This window comes from Phoenix dactylifera, chromosome 8, assembly GCF_051530095.1.
Source record: "Phoenix dactylifera cultivar Ajwa chromosome 8, Ajwa_hap1_PhDact_Kaust_v1.1, whole genome shotgun sequence".
NCBI lineage: Eukaryota > Viridiplantae > Streptophyta > Magnoliopsida > Arecales > Arecaceae > Phoenix > Phoenix dactylifera.
The window spans coordinates 11,980,611-11,991,762 of record NC_143197.1 but is presented as its reverse complement, the minus strand read 5'-3'; the positions used below and the strand labels follow the sequence as shown (position 1 = coordinate 11,991,762).

General features: G+C 40.1%; 1 protein-coding gene across 3 annotated transcripts; it reads right to left on the bottom strand.

Moving 5' to 3' along the window:
• Positions 1 to 3,207: 3,207 nt before the first annotated feature.
• LOC103720557 (putative pentatricopeptide repeat-containing protein At5g40405) lies at positions 3,208 to 9,957 on the bottom strand. Of its 3 annotated transcripts, none has more exons than XM_089924787.1 (2): positions 8,004 to 9,957; positions 3,208 to 5,425 (listed from the first exon to the last, which is right to left on the bottom strand). In XM_089924787.1, the coding sequence occupies exons 1-2, from the start codon at positions 9,839 to 9,841 to the stop codon at positions 5,419 to 5,421; spliced, it is 1,845 nt and encodes a 614-aa protein (XP_089780913.1). In that variant the 5' UTR covers positions 9,842 to 9,957; the 3' UTR covers positions 3,208 to 5,418. The 3 variants fall into 3 exon arrangements, with proteins under 3 accessions (XP_089780913.1, XP_089780915.1, XP_089780914.1); XM_089924789.1 differs by having other exon boundaries at positions 4,545 to 6,644; XM_089924788.1 differs by lacking the exon at positions 3,208 to 5,425 and having other exon boundaries at positions 7,593 to 9,957.
• Positions 9,958 to 11,152: the final 1,195 nt, after the last annotated feature.

Sequence of the window (11,152 nt, the reverse complement as noted above, 5' to 3'; positions counted from 1 at the left end):
CAATCGAGTTCAGCCACCCCGGGAGCCAAGCTCCTTTGATTTTCTTATTCCCCTGTTTTTCGATCTAGTTTGGCCGTTGGAAGCCCCACTGCCGTCGCCGCTGCTAGCTGCCGGATCGAGCCTCCCTTGGCCGAGACCCACCACCTCCGTCGACCGCCAGTGAGCTTCCCTCATCCTTGCCTTCGTTCTATTGCCAAAATAATTGATTTTTTTTCTCTGTTTCAGCCCCTCACCTCGGTTGCTGCTCCTTTCCGTCAGCCACTGCAACGGCCACCGGCCGCCATGGCGGTCGGCTGGCCGTCGACCGAGGGGTGGCTTTCGGCCACCCAGGCCGGCCACCCCGCCGGCCCTCTCTCTCTCTTCTGTCTTTCCTTCTTCCCCTGTCCGTGGGGGGTTTGGGGAAGGAGGAGGCCCATCACGGGCCAAACTGGGCCCGTTGGGCCCTATCCATTGCAGGCCCAACTTGGGCCCAGTCCAGTCCGGTTGGGCCCAGTTGGGCAGTACCTTTGTGGGCCCAACTTGGGCCCAGTTCAAATCCGAACCCGGAACCCGAACCCGAACCCAGAACCCGAAACCCGGAACCCAAAATCCGAACCCATTTGGCCAATAAATGGAATTTTTCAGTTTAGCCCTTGACAATATATTATTTCACAAAAAGGTATTCTGAAATTTGTATTTGATCCCTGTAGGAAAGATTTATTACATAAAGGCCCTCAACTATATTTGTTTGGTCCTTTTACCCAAGTTTTATTACGGAACGGTGCTATGTAATTAGACATTGGTCCCTGAAACGAATTTTATTGCATAAATGAACAAATTAGAGGCCAACCTTGGGAGGGCCCTATTGGGCCGAGTCTATGTGGGCCCATTGGGCCGTGTCTGATGTGGGCCCTATCGGGCCATGTTCATTATGGACCAACTCTGGGCCCTGTTGGGCCGTGCCCAGTAGTATTATTTTTGAATTTTTGCTTAGCTCTGAAATTAACAAGGAATTAATTAAATTTAAACAGGTGAATCTGATCCGCCTATCTGAAGTAGGGATTAAGCGAGAAGAGGGTAAGTAACTTAATACTTCAAGTGTGATTTTCAAATTATTTGATAAATAGATTAAATTCTGAAATATGTTTTGTATTTAGTAAAATGGGTCTGACATGTTAAATTTCATTTGAAAATTATGCTCTGAAATCCATAAACTATGACTGAAAAATTTATGAAATCTGTTTTTATATATATATATATATGTATTCTCAGCATGGCTATGATCTGTTCTGTTCTGTTCTGGCCCCGCCAATAGGGATTATACGTTGGACCTGTCGACTTGTAATCTGTGAGGAACCGGTTTCGACACCGCGCCACCGGTGATTAGAATAGTGGTTTCTGGACACCGTTTCCACCGGTGACTAACAATAGTAGTTTCTGGCACTCTGTGCAACCCATGCCACTGGGTTACGTGGCCGTAGCCTATTATGTTGAGATTCTGGTATCAGAGTTTTTGGAAAAATGATAATAAGTTTTGAAAACAACAAAACGATGTTATTTATGATTTATTCCAGACATTATCCTGTATTTTGATCTGATATGCTCTGACCCCACTTTGGGGTATTTTGTTGCTTACTGGGCTAGTGTAGCTCATTATTCTATTTTGTCCATTTTTCAGATCCAGAGGCTTGATCTCACGGGATTGAGGAGTGCGTTAGATTTTCCGACGATTCCTTCAGTTATTGGTCCTTTAGTTAGATTGATTAAAGTATTTGACTTACGTAAGCATATATTATTTGAAATTTTGTAAGACTGCTTTTGAATAAATTTAAATAATTATGTCAGTTTTGAACATCTGTATTTGCTTTGATATGATTCGATGCCTTGCACGCCGGTGCGGCCCGCCGTGCGGGCGTGCGGCGTCTGCCACGCCTCGGGCTCGGGGCGTGACAAGCCGCAAAGACCATTCCCCCTCTAATGGATGACATATTCACAATGGGTGTGAAAAGTTTTTCCAAGTCGATGCCCTTCTCTTGCCCATAATTTTCACAACCAATTTTGCTTTTTATCTTGATAGTGAGCCTCCCTCTTCATATTTCTATTTGAGCACTCATTTATTCTTGAGCACTATCTTCCCATTGCCATTCTCACGCAAGGAATTCATCTCTTCTCGCATGGCTTCCAACCATTTATCCCTATGATAGCACAAAGGCTCTTTACTATCCATGAGCAATATGTACTCATCAGAAGAGTATTTTGTAGATGGTACATGCACTGTAGAGGACCTTCTTGGTTGAATTTGTAGTGGATCAGCTTGAACTTGATGTTCATGTTGGGGTACATCACTATGGAGTGGCTCCCCCTCATCACCATGACCATCACCATGACCATCACCAACTGGTGGCACTATCTCCTCTTCTTGTGGCACGTTTCCCCCATCATCATGCATCATGGGAGGGGGGAAGAAAAACTCCAATGGCTCATCGCTAATGACATGTGACCTTTCCATTTGCTTCTTCATAATTTCCATAGTTTCATCCCCAAGAAAGATCACATTTCTACTTTGATAATTCTCCTCTTTTTTAGGTCCCATAATCTGTACCTGAACTCCTCATCTGCAGATCCCATGAAGATCCATGTCGGAGCTTTCTCATCCAACCTAGATCTTTCTTTCTTTCTTTCTTTCTTTTTTTGAATGTAAAAATAGGCCTTGCGCCCAAACACCCTCAAGCGTGAATAAAAAACGGTCTTGAGTTTAAACTCTCTTCCGGATTTCGCCGTCAAGAGGAAAATAAAGAGAATGGTTAATCAAGTAGACTGCTGTCTAGACTACTTCACCCCAAAATAACTCGGGGAACTTGGACATGGACAACATGCTTCGAACTCTTTTTATAATGATTCGATTCATCCTTTCAGCAACACTATTATGCTGTGGAGTGCAAGGAACTGCCTTCTCATGCCGAATACCATGATTTCTATAATAGGTTTCGAACTTCTTGGAGATGTACACTCCCCTGTTATCGGTATGGAGACACTTCAGTGGTTCACCAGTATCCCCTTCCATCTTGGCATGAAAGAATCTAAAGAGCTCAAATACTTGATCTTTCGATTCCATAACATGAACCCAAACTTTGTTAGAAGCATCATAAATGAAAGTAACGTAATCTAAATTGCCACCAAGACATTTAACTTCAAGAGGGCCACAAACATCAGAACAAAGCAAATCTAAAAAATTTCTAGTTTTCTACTCTTTCTTGTAGTACAGCTAGCAAGGGAAATTCTATGGTGTTTTCCACATAAATAATGTACACAAGGTCTCAAGGACTCACATTTGAATTTGAACAAGATTTACTTCTAGGGGTCGTATTCCCTTCTCACATATGTGGCCAAGCACCTTGTGCCAAAGATTGGAAGAAGAACCATCTTCATTACAATAAGTTAATCATTATAAATATTTTACTGATGTCTAGTACGAAGAACAAAATCTTGTTTTCTCCAAAACAAGACAGCCTTAGGTAAGCTTTCAAAACACTTTTACCGAAGGTTGACAGAGACTACATCATCTCATCAACCCGGAGAGATAAGATTTAGGTAAGATCTGGCACATGACAAACATCTTCGAGTATCAATTTCATCCTAAAATTGGTGTGTGTGCATACATCTCCCCTTTCAGATAATTCGAGAAGAACCACTATTCCCCATGTTCACCAAGCCAAAATCATCCAACTTGTGAGATGAGAAGAAATGATTATGTGGTTTAGCATGGAAGGAGGAACCCATATCAATGATCTAATTGATGGATGAAGAAAAAGCAACACAACACCATCTTTATTACAATGGTTCATCACACTCACATCACTATTAAGAGTCACAACTGTAGGTTCATTACTTTCTTCCTTTCCCTTCTTGCTTCCAGTTGTTTGGTTCTGTTACATTGCATTCTTTTATTACCATTTCATCCTCTTTTTCCTTTATCGGTAAGCGAAGATGTCATAATAATAATATGTTAATGTTTTCTTGTTTGAATTCATTTGTTTAATTCAAGGAAGACTGCAATACAGAGGGGAAAAAATTACTGCCAAACTTAAATTCTGTCATGAAAAGTCAGTCGGGTTGGATAAAGAAGACAAGATACGGAGAGACCTTTTTGATCTTTAAAGGTCGATTGTCTTAACAAGGAAAGAAGCAAAATGGGTTTGCATTCTGCCAAAAGTTTCGCTTTTGCTATCTGTGCTGTTGGTCTCAGATACAGTTAGTTTCTTAAAGATTGCTCTGCATTTTCATTTGGCTCTGCAGAGTATATTTCTTATTAGAGATCCTGAAGACTTGAGGAAATTTTATCGTCATTTTAATCTTGAAGATATCTCCAGTTTAAAGGTACTTCCACCATGCCATATTACATAACCATATAGTTCTGTTTATGTAGTTTGCAACCAGCATCTGTTTGTTGCATAACTAAAATTTTAAGTATGTTCAGATGCTCTAATATTGATGGATTTTTTTGAAAAAAATTCTGGCATGCTATTTTCCTACATTTTGTGATGAATTTAGAAATCCTACTTTAATTTTTTTCTTGATTTTTTATTAATTATAAAATATGGCGGTGTACTTCTTGACCTTGTATAATTGATTAACATTGTCCATTATTCCTTCTGTTAGTTTATCTCTCTATTCCTGCATTTATTATAGATGGTGGGTACTTTGTCATGTAAGATTTTATGGTATTAAAATTTGAAAGAAAGCCATGGTAGCATGGTGAACAACTGTGATAGATTCTAGATCCAAAACCTTTCTCTGATGTATCACTATCATTTACAGTGTAATCAAATTATCCAAACTATTCAATCAAAACATAGTAGGCCATAGCTGTAAAAAAAACTGATATCAATCTTTCAAAATAAAAATATGCAGATTTGGATGGTATAGAAGAATAAAGTTGTGGACGAGCTATGGGCTTTCAAGAGGTGCTGGTTGATTAAAGGATCCAAATGGTGAACTAGCGCTTGGGGGCATGATACTTGATTATCTTTATAGATCAATAAAATACATTATCTTTCCTTTGGCCTTAACTTGTTATAATATACTAGTCTTAATAGGACGATATCTAAATAATACCATATGTGAGAGAATTGTTTGATATGATGTATCTGTATTATTTATTCATTTACTTTCTACCAAGGAATTAAGGTCATTATCTTTAAATTTAATAATCACCAAGTAGATTGGGTTGATATGAACTTTATAGTTGTGTGCACCATCATGCCATGACTGCTCCACCTTGTGTGCTTGGTGGGAGGAAGATGAAGAGAGAAATTGCCATTATTACAAGACTCTGGTTGGAAGCAATGATGTGCCCCCTTCTCATTGCACCCCAGAAGTAGCAGACTTCATTATTCTGTAGCACTTTGAAGCTCCATCAATGTGAGAAATCTTCCCACTTCAGGTACTGAAACATGAATTATACTCTGTAGTCAGACCACATCAGAAATTCGCATTCATATATGAGCGCTTGCTACTTAATTAGGAGTTGCTGGCACACAACTAGACTGGATGCAGAGGAAACAATCAGTGATCCCACAAACCCAAAGTATTATTGGTGATACCATAAGTAAAATTTTAGTAAAATTTTGTTCTTTTTTTTTTGGTCAAAGGTGTTGAATGTCGAATTACCTAGCCCATCATGAAATATGTTAGCATGATGAAATTTGTCATAATTAGTAAATTTTCTGATCAAGAATATTTCTTGATAAAGCCTCCTTGCTATGATTTTTATCAGTACTTGAGCAAGCCTTGTATCAACATCTGATATTCTTGATAAAGCCTTCATGATATGATTTTTTACCACTCCAGTCTCAGTGAAGAAGCAAATTGAAAATATGCAGGAAAAGATTTCTATGGTCTGTTTAAATGGTAATTCTTATGAAGGAAGCCCCTGATTCTATGTCATCCTTACTTCCCTTCCTGTTCTGTCATAATATGGAATGCTTACCGAAAGTAGTCAGCGCAAATCAAATGCTTTATCTTTTAAATGACACAGATGGCCCTATTTCTGGCATACATTTTCACAAAATTAATGCAGCCTGCACAATCGAAGTAGTTTGGATGTCTTATCAAACATCTGAATCAATGTCTCATTGTCAATTTTTACATTCTCTTCTGTTTTATGTACTAGCCTTCTACAATTTTTTCTGAATTCCTTGCTGCAAATAAGTTCCAAACCTAAAATCTAATTCAAATTTGATAGCTTAAATAAAGATGAGCCCCAGAGCTCAGCAGATGTTCTCAGTTTGCAGCTACTTCTTATCATGTTGTGCAATGGAGTAGTTTCACAAGTGTTTCATATGAGGTTCTGGTTCCTTTTTCTTTTTATTGAAAAATGTAACCATCACCTATGTAATGATACAAAGAGACAAGGAAATGCATCTGTTTGTAAAAGGAGGAAAAAAAAATCGAACGAAAACCTACTTGATGACGTAACCAGATGATCAGCATTCCATTGCCCTGTCTTAGTTGTCTATAAGTATCCTTGTGATGATGTGGATAGAGATGACTGACTATGGCATCTACCATTTTTTTCCTATCTTACCTGCTGGTTGCCTATAGAACATTGGCTATGGTGAAGGTATTGCCTTCTAAATGCCAGTGGTATGCACTTCATCTACTTTCTGTTAAAGAGGGATCTAACTGTTATAAAAATACAATTCTAGTTCAAGGGGAAAACAAGGCTTGAGAATATGATATAATATAAATCAATCTAACAAAACCAATTCCATTTTGGTATGTCAAAACAATATATATTTATAATATATGCTTTAAAAAGTTGGATTCAGTATTCATATAATTCACTCAAAAAATAGTCATCTTTTTCTCCTACCACTCCTTTTCCTTATCTTGATGTAATTGCATCAGACCTGTACTGTTCCCTGCCTTCAATGCTATCAAATGGAATCTGATTAACTGGCTAATGCAAGGAATACTTGATTTATGTCAGCTCTTTAATGATTAAGTATTTTCATGATAAATTATTATCTACGCCGTGAAATGACATTTGTGATCCTTAGCCCTGATAGATTTAAGGCATCTAAAAATACCAAAAATAGTTCCATATTGTATCTTGGTTTAACCACTTGCAACTCCCCCCTTGGGCAAAGTCCCAAACTCTCTGGTCCACCTGAGGATAGTGTGGAGCTCTTTCTGAAGCAGGAGGCCTTACAAAGAAGGCTACTGGGTAATGTGTGGATCTGATGATGCTACCATTGTACTTCAAGATCTTTAGTGTAAAACTAGCTCAAGAGTCAAGTCTTTAATATGCTAGAAAAGGTAAAGATTGGCCTTTATTGTCGCCATATGATCAACAGAACAACAAACAGAGTTCATTAGCCAATGGGAGTTGGACATCTGTGGGGTACTGGAAAGCATATTAGATGACAATCAAGTCACTTTAACAATCAGCAGGAGATGAACCATTGGAAAATTTACAGCGAAGTACTGTTGGCAAAGATATCTACAGATCTAGCTTGAGCAAACTGGGATTGGAATGCAAGGGAGAGACTGGAATTTTGGAGGAGAGTTCTTCCAGTCCCTGAAGGCCATGTCAATAAACACACTTGGTCTGTTCTTTAAAATTTTAATAGCTTAAGGCACTTAACAAAGCTCAGCTAACATGAAAAGGCAATGTAAACTGATGCCATTGAAGCAAATTCAAAATTGCAGAGATGTACCATGTACAATATTTGTGCCAACCATTAATCTATAATTTGTGGCAATGGTTATCTCAGCATTTCTAAATAGTTTTACTATATAAAACAATCACAAAGAAAGAGTTCAATGGTGGTTGGCTTGTTCCAGAATGTGAATATAGCTCAACTTCATGCTGGAATTGCATTGTTTTGTTTGGGCCATGCACATTATACAGTATACATACAGTATTTCAGAAAAACTGTGATGATACAGTGACCATTGATCTATTGATGATGGACAGCATTTATGAATTTAATCATGTATATTTTGTTGCAGTATCCTACCAAAAATCATTGCAAGAACATATCCCATCTTTGAAATGGTGGAACCTGACTCGATCGCGAACCACAATTCCTCGATTGCAGATCTTAGATATCAGCTTGGTGGCATTGTGGCAATCAATACAAATCCGGAGATTCTTCACGATCCTAAGAGGAGTCCCAGGAGCAGTACTGAGGAGGCCAAAACTGATGGCCAACTTCTCACTATGATGCCCAAGTGCCTGTTCCTTCTCTTCCTCATCAATGTCATACAAAACCTCCGCTGTCCCTGCAATATATCCTTCCTCGCTCATTCTTGTCCCCAACTCTTCCAGCTTGGCATAGATCTCTCTGTGTTGTGGGTGAGATTTGTCGCCTGATATGAATTCATGGATTGTGTTATTGATCTCGATTGAACTGCAGCCAGGTGTTTTCTCAATCCCTTTGTCCTTCATGATCATCCTGACCTTCTCTACATCTCCCCATCTCCCAACTGAAGCATAAAGATTTGATAGCAGCACATAATCACCACTTCCATGTGTCTCCATCTCCAAAACAACTCTCTCGGCTAATTCAACATCCTTGTAAATCCTACATCCTCCAAGTAAAGCTCTCCAAACCACGATGTCTGGCTTAATTGACATATTTCTTATGATCTCTTCTGCTTCCTTCAAAAACCCGCACCGCCCAAGAAGATCAACCATACAGGCATAATGTTCCACTACTAGGCTTACTCCATACTTCCTCGTCGTGGAGTAAAAATGCTTCCTTCCTTCCTCCACAAACCCACCATGGCTGCAAGCCAAGAGGACACCCACAAAGGTAACTGCATCAGGTAAAACTCTCCTATCGAGCTGCATTTGGCTAAACACGTCCAGAGCTTTCTCGGCTTGGCCGTTCAGAGCCAAACCATTGATCATTGCATTCCAAGTGCATGTGTTCTTCTCCATCAAGCTCACAAAAACATCCGAAGCAAACTCGACAGCCCCACACTTGGAGTACATGTCAATGAGAGCCGAACCCAGATATGGGTCCAAGCGAAACTTGTTCTTATGTATATAAACATGGATCCACTTGCCAGCATCCAAAGCTCCTGCAATCGAACAAGCAGAAAGAACACTAACGACAGTCACCCTGTTTGGCTTCAAAATTTCAGAGATCATCTGAGAAAACAAATCCAAGGCCATGAGAGGTTGCCTGTTCTGCACATAACCTGAGATCATAGCATTCCATGAAATTAAATCCCTCTGAGGCATCTCTTCAAAGAGCTTTCTAGCCAACACCACATCGCCGGCATTGGCGAACCCGGTGATCATCGAAGTCCACGAGATAGGACTTCGGACCGGAACTTGTTCAAATAGCCAGGACGCAGAGCTCATATCCCCCAGCTCGGCATAGCCATGAATCATGGAATTGAATGAAACAGTATCGCGGTGAGGCATTTCATCAAAAAGGCGGCGGGCGTCGGCCAACTGGCCAGAAGTGCAGTAGGAATGGAGAAAGCCATTCTGGAGACTGGTGCAGTCATCGAACCCAAGCTTGAAGGAGATGGAGTGGAGTTGGGTGGTGTGAGTGATGGAGTTGGATTTGGAGGAGGCCTTGAGAAGGAACTGCAGGGTGAACATATTGGGGATTGGAGGATGGATATGGGTGGCGAAGAAGGCCAAGGCATGGGAGGGGAAAGGAGAGGAGGCATAGGCCAAGATCATGGAGTTGAAGAGGTGGAGTGGAGGGGATGGGTATTGGAGGAGGAGTTGGGCATGGATTTTTTGGAGTTGTTTGATGGTTGTGTGAGGGGATCGTAGGAGTTGAGCAAGACTCTTCTTTTGTGGAAAGAGATGAAAAGAAGGTGATGATGGCATAGTTGGGGAAATTGGACCACCATGGTTTTTGGCTGTGGCAGTGGAGGACCATTCATGGGATGGTCACAGTTCTCAAAGGAGCATGGATTTTCGAATGCTGATATATATATATATATATATATATATATATATATATATATATATATATATATATATATATATATATATATATATATATATATGAGAAGGCAAAAAACTACCATCTATTGCATGGGCTCCATGAGTTGCACCAATTCTCTTGTGTCACATGGTGTGTGTGTGTATATATATATATATATTGATGTAAGGCATCGAACTCTTTTCACCACCATATTTGTCCCTAATGATTAGTGGTATATTGAGCATCAGTTGATGCTCTCTTGGCCAGTATTAATTTCCTTGCTGCACTGGCTCCCTAACCCATCTTAGATGGCAAGTAATAAGGTAAATGTATTCATGTTTCTACTAATCCTTGTGAATGAATATATGCCGCCTTGATGCATCATCATCATCATGTTAAAGATATCTAACAGATGCAGACACAACTGGGATTAGAAATATGATGTTATACTACTGCAGTAGCAGCTAATTATTAACCTGTTGATTGCTTGCTCTCATAACAAAAAACCTGAAATTTTACGGTTTTATTGGCACTTTTTGGTCGCCCTTTCCACATAAAAACATATATAGGAGTAGCCCAACATGCGCATCCTTCTTATTTCATTTGAACTTTAAAAAGGTGTTTGTACAAAGTGTTTGACACGAATAATTTCTTATTATTTTTATCCACAATTGGTGATATTTTGATCATTATTTTTTTTTTGAAAAGAAAACAAGAGAAAGAAAAAATAAAGCGGAAAGAAGAAGAAGAAGAAGAAGAAATAGACAAAGAGAAGGCACATAGTTGCGAGAATACATTGGACTATAGCTAATCTAATATGGGTATTCATCAGCCAAGCAAGCATCCCAGAAACGCCTGTTCTCCTCCAATATCTCATCATTCACCATCTCCTCCCTACCATCATAACCATCCTGCCATCCCCCTACGTCCTCTCCAGGCGCCGGTTGGCACGCAGAAGCCCTCTCTACAAGCCATGTTCTCCAACACACCCATCTCTCCTCCTCCTCCTCCTCATCACCATCATCATTACCATCCTCCTCATCATATCCACCACAGCGTGACTCAGCATCACCATCATCGCCGTCGCGTTCTCCGGTCACCATCGTCACCGTTGCAGTACCCAGACCGGAGTTCTCCTCGGAGTCGCCGCTCGCTTCCATGGTTTCTGGAGAAGGCCTATCCATTGCCTCCAATTCATGGTTTTGCAGCGC

Bases quoted from the DNA above. Each gene is read 5' to 3' on its own strand.
- LOC103720557 (XM_089924787.1), bottom strand. From the start codon at position 9,841: ATGCCATCATCACCTTCTTTTCATCTCTTTCCACAAAAGAAGAGTCTT.